Below are 17708 nucleotides of genomic sequence, written 5' to 3'. Positions count from 1 at the left end.
ATCTTTATTCCATCATTTTGGCGTTTTCTAATCAGAATCAGTATGCAAAGATTATATATTTAATGTAAATGATGAATTGACGTATGATATGATACAACTCTCTCAATCTTTGTTCTTGAGAGGTTTACTTTTCCAATTATGGATTCAGAGAAAGAAAGGGTTGAATGGCTTTGGTAGCTTTAGGTAATTGGTTCTTGAAATATCATCTATGTTATGAGTGTGATTATTGTGTTAAATTAGGTGAAACAAGTTGTTTATTTGGATGAAGGTGAAATAATGTGTTGACTCAATTGACATAAAACTTTCCAAAATAGAAAAATGACACAATATAACTCTCTCAGCCTTAATTCTTGTGGTGTTCAGATTTGCGAAGTAATTTTGCATTTTTTTGTCCGAGAAGATCATGTTTAGCACTTGTATAATAATGTCAACCCATATATGGCTAGAGTTGGGTGGTTGGTACATTAATATATAAGTTGCAAGTAGAATTGTTAAAAGAGTGAGGAGTGAGGTCCGACTCGCCCCAAGGTGGTCGATATCCGGTGGGGGTGCTGCGGTCGGGGCGACATGAGCAGCTATTGGGCGATTGAAATTCCGGCCATGGCAGCTAAGGTTTCTTGTATTCCGGTAGTGATGGCTAGGGTTTTTGCCTTTTTGGAAATTAGACTGAGTTGCTGAATATATCTAAAATTAAATGACATTCAATGATATTCACTTAGTGACATTAAATAATACTCCCTCCGTCCCGAGCTACTCGCTCATTTCCTTTTCGGCACGGAGACTAAGGAATGAGTGTATAGGAAAGTAAAAAATGACGGCTATAGGTGAAAATTTTTACTAAAAATGGAAAGAGTGCAAGTAATTTGGGACGCCCAAAAAGGAAATACGTGCGAGTAGTGCGGGACGGAGGGAGTACTCCCTAATTGTAATTCTAGGAGTGGCAATCTCTTACATTTATTACGTGTAGTATAGGGAAAGACATGTCTTTATTACATTCATTTATTCATATTTTAGAATTATTTTTGAATTGTGCACTTAAACAACTCTATTTATAACTTGATTCATTTGATATATACATCCCTATATATCAAAAGGAAATGAATACATCCTCTATATATATATATATATATATATATAATTTTGATCTATGCAAAATTAAATTTAAATACAGAAATGCAGAACAAAGTCACACAAAGAACATGTTTAGATCAATAACAATTCGCTTTTATCCAAATTCAAATACATCCACCAATAAAATTATATAAATTCAAATTGTATCTACAAATAATATCACTCACATGTGAAATTGCATCGAATTGCGGCTTAAGAGCATCTCCAATGCTGACGGACGTCAAATAGCCGTCAAATAGCCTTCACACTGCCACATCATCAGCACTACAATTCTCCTGCCACATCAGCTTGCCACATCAACTGGACATCAAATAGCCATCAAATAGCCTTCACACTACCTATCCACATCACTAATAACAATTATATAATTTAATTTACACTTGTATCAACATACGGAATTTAAATTACGAGACAAATACGGAAAATTCGAATAATAATATTAAAATTTTTTTATTACATTAATATAAAAAAAAGTACAATAATTAAAAATATTACATTTAAAAAATTACATAAATTTGCATAAAAACTACCGCCTTGCAGTCCTCAGCGCCCACAACTCTTCAACTAAATCATTTTGCAGTCGAATATGAGCCTCCGTCTGACGCATGTCGGCATGTGCTTGGAGGAGGGCTTCTTCATCGTGCGGTACCCCACCTCGTACGTTGGCGGTGATGACGCCGTGGCTTGGACCTGCTTCATTATCGTCGGTGGCCCAATCAGTCAGTTGTACACCTTCATCTTCGACGATCATGTTGTGCATGATAATACAGGCATACATTATATCAGCAATGCAGTCGACATGCCACAAACGCGTTGGTCCCTTAACTGCAGCCCATCGAGCTTGAAGCACACCAAATGCGCGCTCCACGTCCTTTCGCGCCGACTCCTGCCGCGTCGCAAAGTAGGCCTTCTTCGGCTCTGATGCGCACCGGATCGTCTTCACAAAGACGGGCCACCTAGGGTATATCCCATCCGCCAAGTAGTAGCCCATATCATGCTGGTTGCCGTTGGCGACAAAACTGATGGCCGGACCGACGCCCTGGCACTGCTCGTTGAAAAGGGGCGACGAGTTGAGGACGTTTAGGTCGTTGTTCGAACCGGCTATCCCAAAATACGCATGCCAAATCCACAACCGGTAATCAGCCACGGCCTCGAGGATCATCGTGGGATTTTTTCCCTTGTAGCCGGTCGTGTAAAACCCCTTCCAGGCAGCGGGACAGTTCTTCCATTCCCAATGCATACAATCTATGCTGCCTAGCATTCCCGGGAACCCGTGCTGATCCCCGTGCATCCGCAGCAAATTCCGGCAATCTTCGGGGGTAGGCTTTCGGAGATACTGATCACCGAATACTTCGATCACGCCCTGGCAGAAATACTTCATACATTCGATGGCAGTCGTCTCACCGATGTGGAGGAATTCGTCCCACATGTCTGCCGCGGTGCCGTAGGCCAACTGCCTGATTGCCGCAGTGCACTTTTGAATAGGGGTGTGGCCGGGTCTGCCAACCGCATCGTGCCTGAAGCGGAAATACAGATATCGCTGCTCCAATTCGTTAACAATACGCATAAATAAGTCCCGCCTCATCCTAAAACGACGCCTGAAATGGTTGGCGTCAAAACGCGGCTCCTCTGCGAAGTAATCTGTGAACAGGCGCTGATGTGCAGCGTCATGATCACGATGCACCACTTGTCGACGGTGGACAACTGGTCGTGGGCGAGGTGCCGCCGGCTGCATATAACTCTGCATCCATCGATCAACCTCACGGCTCGTATAGGCATCAAGCTCTTCGTTCATCATACGCTCGTACTCATCCGCATCCCCACCACTACCACCGGCATTACTCATTTCTTAAATTGATCTTGTACAGAAAGTAAGGTAGAGAGAGAGTACTCGTTAAAACAAGTGGTGCGAATGAAAATGAGGTTCAACGCGCGTATATATAGTGTTTTGCGAAAAAAAAAAAAAAATATTTAAATCCGACGCCGGTTTGGCGCCGATCCGGGAGCCACAATGGCGCCCGTGAGGATCGGCGTGGGAACCGGCGTCAGCGCGGGAATCGGCATGGCGACGCCGATTTTGACGCCGATTTCGCCCACGCCGGTTCCAATGGTTCGGCGTCAAACCGGCGTGGGCGAAAAATCGGCGCTCCGGTGGTGACGCCGACCATTGGAGATGCTCTAAAAATCTTCATCCGTGTGGGCCCATCCCACAACGTTCATCAAGTAATGACTAAAAGTAAGCATCACTACGTTATTGTTAATTTTGGTCGAAGAGTGGACTTAAAAGAAACAATCAATTTTAAATATTAGCTTTGTCCCATTATAAGTCTTACAGAAAAAATTTACTCCAACACTACTACGTAATGATATAGCATGCCATCAATACGTATTTATTTTATGGCATGTTCAGAGCAAAATTCAATACACATAATTTTCTTTCATTCTATTCTCTCTTCAATTACTATTTTTATTTTATAATTAAGTGATTTATACATAACCAGCTAAAATACCACTTTCTTAAATTACATACTCAATGAAAAAATATCATTTAACAAGAGATAGAGATAATATCTATTTTACATATTTATTTTTATTTCTATTTCTATTTCTATTTCACTTAACTCACTAAATATTTATTCGTCATTCATATTAAAACTTCACGAACATTAATTTTATTACTTAAATTGCAAATATTTCAAATTAATTTGTCATGTCTACTAGTTCTAGGCATATAAACAAATCAATCATGTAAAAGAGAGGAATCGGATTCATGAATATTTAAAATTCACGGATGGATAACGACTAGTTTGTGGCCTCATATTAAATGTGAATTCCATCTGCATTTCCCCGAAATTTCACCTACATTTGCACTAACAATACTATACATGCATTTGCATTTCATCACCGAATTGAAACACGTGGAAAACTCCAACGTCTGAATCGGATCACCTTATCTTCGTGCTCTATAAATATCACACACTCCCTCCCCTTTTTCGCCTATCGTGTGCGTGCTGCGTGTGTGTGTGTGTGAGAGAGAAAGTCGGTGACCGTTGGCTTGCGCCGAAGCTTCCGTCTTACTGTGTAAGCTCTCTCTCCCTCTCTCTTCCTTTCTTCAATTTTGTTGCTATGCGAGAGATTTGTTTCTGTTATTTGTGCGTTTTGAGGTGATGATATGTTGCTAGTGTTATTTTTTCTTCATTTCTCTTGTTTTGTTGATGAATCTGATTGTAATTTGAACTGTTTTGAGTAATTTTGATGGATGAAGGATAAATCAATCTGCTTAGCTACGCGAGAGATTGTATTTATGTTATTTCTGATGATATGTAGCTAGGAGTATTAATTTTTCTTCATTTCTCTTATTTTGTTTGAATCTGATTGTAATTTGAATTTTTTTGGTAATGTTGATGGCTTAAGGATAAATCAATTTGGCCGAGCTACGCGAGAGATTATTTTCTGTTATTTGTGCGTTGTGAGGTGATGATATGTAACTCGTTTCTTAAATTCTTCATTTCTTTGATTTTTTTGAGGAATCTGATTGTAATTTGAACTGTTTTGTCTCATATTGTTGGCTGAAGGGTAAATCACTTATATCACACAAAAATAAGCTAGAACATGTCGATTTGTTTGTTTTTACATTGGAAAAGAAGGAAACCAGCGCCTTTAACTTGAATTTCTGAGACTTTAAGTTTAATTTTCATCAGACAAATGTGCATTTATAATTTTCCCTGTTATGCGTCAAGGATCTGCACAAAAAATCGCTTTGTATTGTGAAGTAATGAAGATAGCAGAAATTGCTTGGTTTTGAGAGATTTTGTGGATTTTGTTCAAAATACATCACATGGGTGGCTTGAGTCTTATCTGTTAGCTCGTTCATGTATTGTAATGCGCTAGGTATACATTTGCAGTCTCTTATACTCGTTATAGCTTTCAAAATAGTTATGCTTTTATGTGATGTGCTCTTGAAGCAGCTTGTTTCTTTAGTAGGTCATGTCTTAATTATGCCTTCTACATTCATAAGCTGTGTGTTATGAGACTCTTCGGAAGCATGTAACACATTAATTACTGGTTTGAGATGGTCTTAGCGCAGTACTAAGGATGAACGGGTTAAAAAGTTAAAAATTGCTACCAGTGGAAATGATTATACTTTTATCCCTCAAAACTCTTTACTTGACTAGAGCTTCTTAGTAGCGGAGCAACTGTTTATTTGTTTTATCTAAGCAGATTCGATATACTCAAAATGATTCTGCTATCAAAACATAATAATTCACATCTCCTTTTGTGTATGCAGAAGATCTGGTCGAGGAGTTCGGATTGAGATTCCTTCTAGTCGTTAAGATTTGCTTGCCAAGATAAAAAAAAATGGAGGTATTTGGCAAATCTATGGTAACTGTACCTACAAATGTTATTTATTTGTCGAGTATTCTGGGCCAAGATGGGCCTAACCCAGTTCACAAGTGTGACTGGAAATGTGAAAACGAACTTGTATGTGGGAATATGTATCGCTGCAGGCTAACTGGACAGATGCACATTTGTGACAAAAACTGTAACCAGAGAATTTTGTATGATAACCATAGCTCACTCTGCAGAGCGAGCAAGCAGATTTTTCCTTTATCACAAGTTGAACAACAAGCCGTGAGAGGTGTCCGGAGGAAGCTCGATGCTGAGAGTTTCTCCACGGCAGAGAGCTGTTCTTTCAAGCGCAGAAGGGATGCACAGCGCCATCCCTCGCCATTTGAGAGATCATTTACTGCTGTTAGCCCAATCTGCAGTCAGATTGGAGAGGGCATGGATATGAGCTAGATACTGTAGCTGCTTTCTTGCTATATTTGGCCTTCCTAACCCCCTACCCCTTTTAATTACTTTTTCCCTAGGACTAGTTATGTGTAAAAGAACTTGGTCGTTACTTTGTTGGCGGACATGACCACCCTGCCCTTTATCAGGAAAAACATTGTCTTCGGTATTTCTTGCTTATTATTGAGAAAGGAAGGTGGAACCTTATTTTGTAACCTTTATATTACTTCTTTCTTCCTACTTTGTCTTTTGTCACTAGTCCCTTGAGCATTAATCCAATCACTTTTAGTTAACGAGTGCTAGTCCGGAAGATCTTTTTTCTGGAGAATTTTACGATCCAAAACTTGCCTGATCTATAAATGCATGTGATGTTTCTCTTTCCTTAGAAACATCCTTTCACTTGATGAATTGTCCATTTGTTGGGTCAGAAGGAGCAATAATACTTTCTTTGTTGACGGAAACTTTATTCAATTTATCTGTTTGATAGCATTGCAGGTCAAGGAAGAAACACAGTTGATCAGTTCAATTCATTTATACTCCCTCCGTCTCAAGGTAAGTGATGCATATTCCTTATTGAGACATCCGAAAGTAAGTGATGCATCATTTCAGTCGGGGCGGAGGGAGTAATTTCCTTTTTTTTGTTCTGGTTGAACTGTCTTTTACTCCTTTTGTACCCTAACATTATGGCATTTTTTGCAGGGGGATTAAGTATTTTACAGGAGGCTTTGTAATATCTCTTGTTTTGTTTTTTAATGATTTATGTTATACATCTTGTGGAAGCTTCTAACTAAAAAAGTCTCTCGTGCAGGAGATAATTTTGTTCCCGGACATTCTGCCATCAAGGCAATCATCGACCACGATTTTGGAGTCAGTTTTCATCAGGCTTCTACATATTTGGAAATATGTCATGTATGTGCAACTGTTCTCTTTCAATTTCCCCTTCTTCAATTCTTTGCTTAGTTCTTGTTGATATTATCGGGAAATAAGTTTCATTGCGATCACTCTCTACAAAGTTTAAGATTCTGGTGTTGATACTGGTTTTTCTGGATTTTCAACAGTTTTTCTGGCAAGAAAATTCACAGTTTGGCTCCTATTTCAAAATTGCGGTTTCTTTCTATGATTTCAGCTGGTTTTTTACTGGTTTTTAAGTTACCACAAATTTGTTTCGATTTTGGGCTTATTTCTGACAATCGAAAATTCATGTGGCATGTAATTGGTTTGCTGAGATACTCCTATATCATAAAAATATACTGTATACCTGTTTTTGAACATTAGACTACCACGTTAGAGCCGTCACCAACTCCTCCTTCATCCTCTCTTCTCTCTCACAACTCTTCCTCAGCTCCCTCTCCAGCTCCTCGTTCCTCCGCCGCAGCGCCTCCGCCTTCACACCGATCGAATCCATCGTCGATTTGTTTATGTCTGCGATTTGAGGTTAATTTTCTTGATTTGATAGCATTGTGGATTAAACTGTTTCGTTTTATATGCAAGAGGAAAATGGAGTAAGAAGGAAAATAGGTGTGGTGTCTCGGTTCAGTGAACCTGACTGTGAATCTAACTGTGAAAACTGAAAATGGCATTTAAACGGATTCAGCTTGTTTTTGACAAATTTCTCTGTTTTTGGGAAATTTATTTTTAAACTATTTATTTCTACTAAAGAAAGTAAATATATGTGTTGTGTCTAGATTCAACTCGAACTCGGCCTTGGAATCAAGTGATTCTACAATCTATTTCGAGACCAATTGCACTGAAATAGAATACATATAAATTTATGGATACATAATATATATACGTATAAATTCCAAGACCCATGCATATATGTAGCTTTGTCACTGTTGCTAATTTGACGGTTTTAATTCTAAAGAAAGCTAAATATATTTGAAATCACTTTCCAAATAATATATGAGAGCCGCATTTGCGGCGTGGACAGGGGAGGTGGCAGCAGAGGTGGTGGGCGGAGCTGCCGCGGTGCTGATTTTTTATTTTTAAAATCGTTATTTATAAAATATTCATTCTCAAATCATTCTTTTCGTTCCATTCCATGATCTATTTATTTTTGTCCAATTAATTTTATTCTAATCCAATTAAAATATATCAATAATTGATAAATTAAAGAAATTTGTGGCTGTGGTGTGGTCATTATTGTGCTGGAAGAGTTTTTGTGGTTGTATCTTGGGCGGAATCGTGGTTGTGTCACTCTATTATAGACATTGTTAGAACTAGCTAGTTGGAACTTGGTAGGTACCATTTTATCCATTATATATTCAAATTATTAATTCCTCAAGGTAAATGAAAAAAAATTCAACAAATAATATAAGAAAGTAGTAGTGTTTGGTGTAAAGTTAATAAAGTATAAAAGGATAAAAAAATTGTCAAAATATGAAAAGCCTATATACTAGGAGTAGTGTTTAGTGTAAAGTAAATAAAGTATAAAAGGATAAAAAAATGTCAAAATATGAAAAGACTATACCTTAACGAGACATTTCGAAATAAGAAAAGAAATATGTACCGTGAGAGTGGGATGCAAGGCTTCAGCCCTTAGCAAAGTAAATTATTCTTATAATAATGTTAGATAATTAATATTTTTGCATAAATTGTTATACCAAAATCTCTATTATCGAAACAAATAATAGGAAAAATTTTCTGATAATATATTGAATACGAAATAAAGATAATATCCTACAAAAAAAAAATTATCCGTCCACCGTCCGCTTCTTGTGAGATGGGAGGGAGTCTAATTTTTTAAATGTTATAAAAATTAAAATTCATGGTATACGTCAATTGAATTTATTTCAATAACTTTTGATTGCACCACCATCAATATTGCAAATATAGGAGACCAATATAATTTTATTTAATTTCATCACGGAAGTCAAAGCTGTAGAAGCCACTATTGATTATTCTCACCATACAATATACAGTATTATATTCCAATGTTGAATTTATTTTCTTTTGCGTGACACGCTCTATATCATTAAGTAATAAGTTATTCCACTATTTTTGTGGGAAATAAAAGTAGTGGCTCTTGGTGACCTTCTTGTGCTACTTGTAATTTAAAATTTCATAGGAGGGCCATCTAAACTATACTTATTTAACAAGTAAACCATAAATCCTAAACTTTCATTTTCATTTGATAGGTGGAAAACCTATTTAAAGATTTCCAATAGTCACAAAGTGGCTGAATAATTGAAGTTGGCCCATCAATAAAATATTTCTTCAAAAGAAATCGAGTGCACTAATTGATTGATTCGAGCACACGTATCATAAGTAAGTAGAAACTCTAGATATTTAGATAAACAATTAATATATTGATTGTAATTACATGGATAGTTTGGCAGATAACATATTGCCTAAGTGCTTGGCAGATAACATATTGCCTAAGTGCCCAATAAACTAGCCTAAGGCAACGCGTCCCGCGGGTGGCTCTATCTCGTCCCGCCGAAAAGAAACGGCGGCGAGACGCGTTGCAGCGCCCCGTCTCGTCCCGGTCTAGCTGAGACGCTCGTCCCACCGAGACGTCTCTCGGGCTGGCTCAACATGCGCCTGCGCCACGCGTGACGCCCACTCGTCGGCCCGCGAGTGGGCTTCGTCACGCTGACGCAATAAATTATTTTTTAAAAAATTTGAATTTCATAAATAAAATTTTAAAAAATGAAAACGGTAATATTATCATTTTTTTCGACCATTTTTTATTTTAATTTTTTTACTCTATAAATACTCCTATTTCATCCTTATTACACACAAACACACATCTATTCTTCCCAAATCATCTCCATTTCCTCTTCAATTTTCATCTAACCTCTCCAATTTTCATCACAAAATGTCCGGCGACGGAAACGAGGGCGGCTTCGGCGGGTTTGACATCAACGCGTTTGGCGACTGGGGGGGCATGAACAATGTCTTGGGTGGTTCCGGTTCCGGTTCGTCAACGCCAGGCACCTAGGGCTCGCCGACGCCGGCGGGGTACCAACCACCCCATTTTGACGTTGATGCATACGCCCGTCCCTCCGCCCCGAGGTATTCGCAGGGATTATCCCAAATTCGGGAGGATTATCCAGATGAACCCACTCCGGAAGGAGGACGAGGCGGTGGAAGCTTCAGGGCATTCGACACCGTGGAAGAAGAGGCGGAGGCGGCCGAGGAGGGGGAGGATGTAGGCCGGCATCCGTACAGCCGCAAAGACACGATGGTTGTGTACAACGCCTGGATCAACATCTCGTACGATCCCATCGTCGGGATTCAACAAACCCGGAAGTGCTTCTGGGAAAAGGTCACCGAGGCCTACAACGAGATTAAGCCGAAGGGGTCCCACCGCCGCACATTGAAGATGCTCCGCGCTCACTTTGACCGAGTCGACAGAGAGGTTAAAAAATTATGCGGCATCTACAAGAACGAAGCGGCTCATTACCAAAGCGGAGCCACGGGAGACGACATTCTAAGATCGGCTTTGCGAGCTATTTCAACGACACCGGCAAAGAATTCAGACATGTGGATGTTTGGGAGGCCGTCAAAGACGAGGAAAGGTGGGCCGGCGGTGTCCGGTCCAGCTCGGGCTCGAGGGAGGAGGGGCCAAGGCGGCGAAGGCGGCTAGAGGGAGAAGGGGCCAAGGCGAATCAAGTCAGGCGGGCTCTCAAGGGTCGCCCTCCTCCTTAATGTCCATGTACTTCACCACGACAATGGCGGACACTTCCCGCATGACGTCTGCCCAATTTCAAGCCCATCATGCCGACATTGTGTATCTGGCGGGACAACTTGGTATTCCGCCTCCCTCGGGGGATGATTCGTCGGCGGAGTAGTTTTTATAATTTCTATAAAATTGTATTTTAAATTATGTCTTTTTTTATTTATTTTGCCACGAATTTAATTATGTATTTTTTACGATTTTAAGTTGTAATTTTATTTTATTTAATGAAGTGTGTTTTTATTAATTGAATTTGTTGGAAATAAAAATAAAAAATGAAATTGAATGAATAGTTAAGGGATGAGATGGTTAAGAGACGAATAAGAAATGGAGGGTTGCAGGTTTTGTCTCTTAGTTAAGAGATGGAGTGAAAAGTACAGTGGGGCCCATGAATAGTTAAGAGATGAGACGGTTAAGAGACGGATAAGAGACAACATTGCGGATGGCCTAACTAGTCACAATATTTATTTTTACCAAATATGCAATGTCAGCATAGGATTTTGTGTTACGTACGGACTTCAATGTTCCATAGTTACTCTCTCCCTTCCTTGTTAATTGAGACACTTTTTTTCGGTACGAAGATTAGAAATAGTATGTTAAGTAGATGGTGAATAAAGTAAGAATAATCTAAAGTGAGAAGGCTACTTTTTACTAAAAATAGAAATAACTCAATTATTTTGAAACTTTTTAAAATAGAAAAATGACTCAATTAACATGAAACGGAGGGAATAGTACTTATAAAATCAGTGTAAAATTTATAATAGATCACTTTTTTTCTAATAGATTATATATATTTTTAATGAATTCTCATATTTGGTATATTTGGTAGGTAATAGTTATGCTTTTATTGAGAATAAATAGTGACTTGGAATCATGGCCGGAGAAAAAAGTTAATTGCAATTGACATGTCTATGACCAACAAAATTGTTTGGAGAAAGGTGGCTAAGTTGTTGTGGAATCTGAATCAGGATGTACTCATTTTAAATGTTTCTCTTAGTATTAAATTGATGATGGAGTGCTTCTATAGACATTGAAATCACTCTCCAAATCCCAAATCTCGATTTTTTTTGTAAGACTTTTAGCTTAGCATGCACGATTTTCAAGTGTATTATATGGAGTAGTTATTTGAAATAAGAATAAAGTAGATAAATACAAAGAGAACAAAAACAAAAGAGGTCAAAGTAAATAGTAAGTGAATAAAAAATAAAATATGAGAGATTAAAAGAGTTTATTACAAAGAAAAATGGCTCGTTTGATTTGAAAAAAATAATACATCCGCTCAAGCAAAATAATCATGTTTTACTATTTTTAGTCTTCCATAAAAATTAATTTTAGCTATTTATGATAAGTTTCTCACTCATTTAAGATTAAATCTATTTTTTATTAATAATATTTCAAACTAATTTTATTTATTTAGTATTATATATTAAAATTTGTGTCAATCATTCACAAAACTGCATAATAGTACTAGGACTCCATAATTTATGTTATCTTCAAAAAAAAATCCATGACACATGGTAATTGAATTTATTTGATTACATCACCATCAAAATTTCAAATTCTGTACGAGACCAATCGTATAATTTTATTTAAAATCATCACCCAGTGTCAAAGATGACACTATTGATGATTCTCCTTTAGAATACCTAGTCACCACACAATATATGTCTATTATATTCCAATTTTGATTTCATTCCTTCTATACTCTTCTCATGTTAACAATCTATGGTTGTCTATTCTAGTGAGTTACACTCCACTAAACCATTAAATAATCCCAAGTTTTCCCTATTCTTTTGTAGAAAATAGAAGTAGTGGCTCTTGGTGATTTTCATGTGCTACTTGTAATTTAAAATTTCATAAGGCCAACTAAACTATTTAACAAACAAAACCATAAATCCAAAACTTTCATTTGATATGTGGGAAGCCAATTTAAAGATTTGCAGATAGTGGTTAAATAGTCAAAAATTAGATTTTAAGTGTCATAGGCCGGCCATCAAATTAAACTATGTTTAACAAGGAAACCCATAAATCCAAAACTTTCATTTGATAGGTGAGAAGCCAATTTAAAGATTTCCAATTAGCACAAAGTGGTTAAATAGTTGAAGTTGACTCATCAAGATAATATTTCTTCATGCATACTTGAGTGCACTAATTGATAAGAATGCATTGAAATGTCACAAGCACATCTGTTCATAAGTAGGAAGTCTAGATATTTAGATAAACAATTAATTGTATTGATTGTCATTGCATATCACTAATTGATAATAAATGGATAATGGAACTATCACGAGCAAACCTATTCATAAGTAGAAAGTCTAGATATTTAGATAAACAATTAATTGTGATTACATGGATGTTTGGCAGATATTGCCAAAGTTACCAATAAACTATACTAACTAGTCACAATAATTAAATTTACCACATATGTAATGTCATCTACAAATTAGAGTTAGAATTTTTTTTGTTATTTAAGTAAACAAATGGTATTCGGTATATACTGATAAAATTTTTATGTTTAATATGTAACATTCATGCTTACGTTGAGAGGCTAAACGACCTGGAGTGATGGCTTGGGAAAACAACCAATTGTGATCAACGAGATCGTTTGGAAGCCAACTCGGTGGTGGATAAGTAAAAGAAACCAATTGTGACTAATGTGACCATGGCCAAAGAGGACAGTGATCCTTATAGGAGAGCGATTGTAACATATTTAAGTGGTCCATATTGATTATGTGAATAATTAGGGTTTGATTTATAGATCAAATGAGTTCTCTCATTTAAAATTGAGTTATCACGTGTTGGTTTGTAATATTTCATGTCAAAGGCCAATTGGATACATCAAAAACTCATAGTTATAAAAATTAGGAAAACTAAAAGCTAGGTCATATTCTCGCATCCAAATTGATGTGATGCATATGTAAATTGGTGACGTGGTTGAGTATGTGTTATGTTTTGTCAAAGTGATGAAAATTACTCACTCGTAGATTCAAATTCATGTATAAATACAATTAGGCAAAGATGTTAAACTTCTTGGTTTCTGTATCTGATTTTTATAGTCATCAAACATACTCGAATTTAATCAAGCTATACATAATTTTTCCTGTCAATTTGTCCAATAAATAAATAAATTACCAATAGTTTAAAATACAAAATACTCATAATATATTTTTCTATGAAGAAAAGATGAATAATATACAAATGCATGATTAAACATCACCATTACAAAATCAATAACACTACAATTACATAAAAATCTCCATCTCTGTTACGACAATTCATCCCAAGGAAACTCCTAAAAAATGAAAATCCCAAGGATTTCAAATCCAAACGAAACTACAAAATACTACAAATCTACATCACACACACAGATCTATAGAGATAGAGAGAGATTATCGAATGAGAGAGAGATTATTGAGTGAGAGAGAAAGCATCGATTGAAGCACCTTGAAGAAGCTTGTGAGCAACGGAGAGCTTCTCCATCAGAAGCGTAATCTGAGCCCTAGATTCCCTGACGTGATCGACGGCCTCCGCCTCCAGCTCGCCGAGCTCGCTGCAGAGACGCTCCTCCGCCTCCTCCGCCAACCGCACGCGCTGCCACGTCATCCGCAGCTCCTCCTTCATCCTCTCCTCCCTCTCCAGGCTGCTCCGGAGCTCCTTCTCCAGCTCCTCGTTCCTCCGCCGCAGCGCCTCCGCCGCGTCTCGGCGTTGGCCGGAGATCGGCACGGCGATTGTTGGAGCCATTTGGGTTGGGTTGGGAAATTTGGGGGAAAAAGGCAAAAGCAAAATGCAATGTTAAATTGCTGAAGTAATTAGCGATCGATTTAATTTGGCGAAGTGTGATGTGTTTGGTTTAGTTTGAAGGCTTTTTATAGAGTAAATTTTACTAAGGCATCCATCCTAAAGCCCACCCTATGCACCGCCATGTCAGCATTTTATACTCATGCCCTTTCACCTGCAGTGGGGCGCCCTAATGGGCGCCATATAGATTTTACTATTGTTTTATTAATTAATTTAAATATTTTCAAATATATAAATGCAAATTAATTAAAAAACACAACGATTAAATAGAAACTACAAATAATACATTGATTAGAGCATCCACAGTGGTTATAGCCCAGCAATAGCCCAACCATAGCCTAGCCACAAACTCCTCCTGCCACATCATCAATACTAAAAATCCTCCTGCCACATCAGAAATAGCCTAGCCATAGCCTAGTCATATCATAAATAGCTCAGCCACATCAATAGCCACATCACTAATAACACAATATACGGAATTTAATTTACGAGACATATACGGGAAACATTAATAATACTATTTAATTTTTAAAAAAAAGTACAATAAATTAAAAAAAGTACAAAAATTTTAAAAAAATACATTAATAAAAAAATTACATTCAAAATTACATTAATAAAAAAATTAAGATAGAGAGAGTACTCGTTAATACAAGTGGTGCGAATGAAAATGAAGTGCAAATCGCGTATATATAATGTTTCGAAAATTAAAAATAAAAAATAAAAAATCCGCTGGGCTATGCGCTGGGCGATCCGGGGGCTGTAATGGAGCCGAGCGGATCGCCCAGCGCATAGCCCAGCGGATTTTGACCGCCTAGCGCTAGGCGAAATTGATTTCCGAAAAACCGTTCGGCGGTTTTCGGCTCCTCCAATGGTTCGCCTAGCGACCCCCTAGCGCCTGCGCTCGGCTAGGCGGTGCGCTAGGCGCCATTGTGGATGCTCTTAAAAAAAAGTTACAATGGTTATAAATAAAAAAAATGACTATTCTACAAAAGCCCCAACTTCCGGCGAAACTCATCGATCAACCCCTGGAGGTATTCGGCTCTGGTCGGATCCGTACACTTCATAAGGGCGTTGTGCGTATCCAACAACGTCCGCGCCATCGAGGCTGTTGCCAAATCCGAGTAGGCAATTGTCGCTGGGGTCGGGGTAGGGATCGGCGATGGGGGGCGGCGACCGAGGAAGATGTCGCCTTCGCCTTCCCCTTGTTCTTCGCAGCCTTGACGCCTATGGGACGTCCCCGGGAGGACATCGGTGTGCCGGAACTCTCTTCCTCCGTGCACGTCCGCTTGAGGTCCACCAGACGAGTTTCGCTTTCGCTGGTCGTGTAACCACCAATGTCGGTGGTCTTCGTCCTCTTTGTCGCACCGGTGTGCAGAATCCTGCCTTGGAACTTCTGCTTGTCCCTCAAGAGCGCCCAGATGCTGAAATGCTTGAAGTCGTCGTACATGGACCGGTACGGCAACAACGCTCTATCGCGCACGTCACTCAAGCTCTCGCCGCTTCCCTGATCCCTCGAGCACTTCTCGTACTCCGCCGTGAAGAGGTTGACATGCTTCTTCACCTGATCTCAGTGCTTGCGGAGCTGCTCCCTTTGGCACTTGTACGCGCTCGGCGGCTTCGCCTCATTGTAGCGCTCGGCGATGCGCTCCCAGTACGCGAGCTGCTTTTGGTTGTTAGCGAATATTGGGTCCTCCGATATATCCACCCAACACCTCGCCAAGAAGAGGGTTTCATCTGGCTAGTAGTTCGTACGACCGGGGGGCGTACTCTTCATTCGTTGCCGGAGGTGGCAACTTGTACGCGCGGTGCTTGGTCCGCTTCTTTCTGGCGGGGCGACAGCGGCGGAGGTGGCAGCGGCCGAGGGCTCATCGGCGGAGGGGGCGGCGGCGGCGGGCGAGGCGGGGGCGGCGGCTGCGCGACGGGAAGGGGCGGCAGGGCGAGTTGGAGACGACTCTATGTCAGAGAGACCGTACGAATCCGTACTGAAGTCGGGGTCGTACTGCGTGTTGTCGTCGAACGCCCGATATTCGCCAAGTTGTGTACCCGGCCACCGTGCGCCATCTCCAAATATCGGGCTACCAGGACTTGAGTATCCACCGGAATCCATTTTATAGCGTAATTTGAGAGTTGAAAAGTGAATCGAAAATTACAAATGAAATATGAGGATGGAGTATTTATATAAACAAAATTTTTGAATTAAAAAAAAAAACTAAAACGCGTTGCATCGTCCGCACCATCGTCCGCGTCACCCATAGTGGGCATCATCCGCGCTTCGTCTGCCGACTAAGCTTAGGGCGCGGACGACGCATCGTCCGTCGTCCGCGCACCCACAGTGGCGGACGATAGATCGGGCGCGCTATCGTCCGCCCCATTGTGGATGCTCTAAGACGTAATCACAATATTACAATTTACAAGGCGCGCTATCGTCCGCCCCATTGTGGATGCTCTAAGACGTAATCACAATATTACAATTTACATGGATTATTGAATTTGTTATATTTTAATAAAGTCATCTTACTTTATTTGATAATATCGTTTTAATAGGTCAATATTTTAAATACGAATTTGCTAGTAGTAATAAGTACCTGTGTAACAAACAGTATCCGTTTGATAAGAAAGATGGATATGAGAAGATATGTAAAACAAGATAAGAAATACGTGCTTTATGTCAAGATATGCAAAGATAAGATTTTTTTCGTTGTTAGTTGATAGAAAAGAAATTATCTAAATTTGTATAGTATATTAAATAACATGGCTTAACTTGACAAATTGATGGGTTACATAAACATGGTTAAAGTTATAATTTTGGTAAGATTGGAGAGGGCCATTGTCTTATATTGAGGTTTGAGTTAAACTTAACTGCTTAACTATGATATCAAATAATTAGAAATGTTCATATATAATTTTCTATCTTAGTATTACTAACTTATCAAACACATCCATAATTCATATTTAGCACATTTACAATTGTTGTTCTAACTCATTCAATTAATGCATATCTGTCATATATTTATTACTTCATCTATCCACAACCACAAGTAAGAATGGCATCCATAATTAAGAATCCAAGTCTCATTTTTATAGTAATAATTTTAATAAAATACTAATAAAATGAGTTAGGCGAATATAAATCTCATATATCAACTATAATAAAAAAAAAATACTAAAATGAAAAACAAGATTCTTATAGTTGGATGGAGGGAGAATAAATTATCTATTTAGAATATTTGTAAATCGGAGTTAAAGGGCGTCAGCAATGTATCGAAAAAAGGGGATCATCCCATAATGATGAGACTTTCCTTCTACG

At 38.7% G+C, this 17708-nt stretch overlaps 2 protein-coding genes across 2 annotated transcripts; one reads left to right on the top strand and one right to left on the bottom strand.

Annotated features, from left to right (window-relative positions):
- The first annotated feature begins 4006 nt into the window (after positions 1-4006).
- On the top strand, positions 4007-6143 carry LOC121801987. The gene is made up of 2 exons (XM_042201484.1): positions 4007-4212; positions 5420-6143. Exon 2 carries the CDS (start codon positions 5491-5493, stop codon positions 5929-5931), a length of 441 nt encoding a protein of 146 aa, XP_042057418.1. The 5' UTR covers positions 4007-4212; positions 5420-5490; the 3' UTR covers positions 5932-6143.
- Positions 6144-13741: 7598 nt separating this feature from the next.
- LOC121802661 (protein RESPONSE TO LOW SULFUR 3-like) lies at positions 13742-14453 on the bottom strand. The gene has a single exon (XM_042202336.1). The coding sequence runs from the start codon at positions 14342-14344 to the stop codon at positions 14012-14014; it is 333 nt and encodes a 110-aa protein (XP_042058270.1). The 5' UTR covers positions 14345-14453; the 3' UTR covers positions 13742-14011.
- Between the last annotated feature and the right edge of the window lie 3255 nt (positions 14454-17708).

The sequence above is a fragment of the Salvia splendens genome, chromosome 5 (assembly GCF_004379255.2).
Source record: "Salvia splendens isolate huo1 chromosome 5, SspV2, whole genome shotgun sequence".
Classification (NCBI taxonomy): Eukaryota; Viridiplantae; Streptophyta; class Magnoliopsida; order Lamiales; family Lamiaceae; genus Salvia; species Salvia splendens.
The sequence above is the reverse complement of the archived record's forward strand: the minus strand, read 5'-3'. Positions and strand labels throughout refer to the sequence as shown.

Excerpts from the sequence above, each read along its gene's own strand:
- LOC121801987 (XM_042201484.1), top strand. The coding sequence starts at position 5,491 with ATGGAGGTATTTGGCAAATCTATGGTAACTGTACCTACAAATGTTATT.
- LOC121802661 (XM_042202336.1), bottom strand. The coding sequence starts at position 14,344 with ATGGCTCCAACAATCGCCGTGCCGATCTCCGGCCAACGCCGAGACGCG.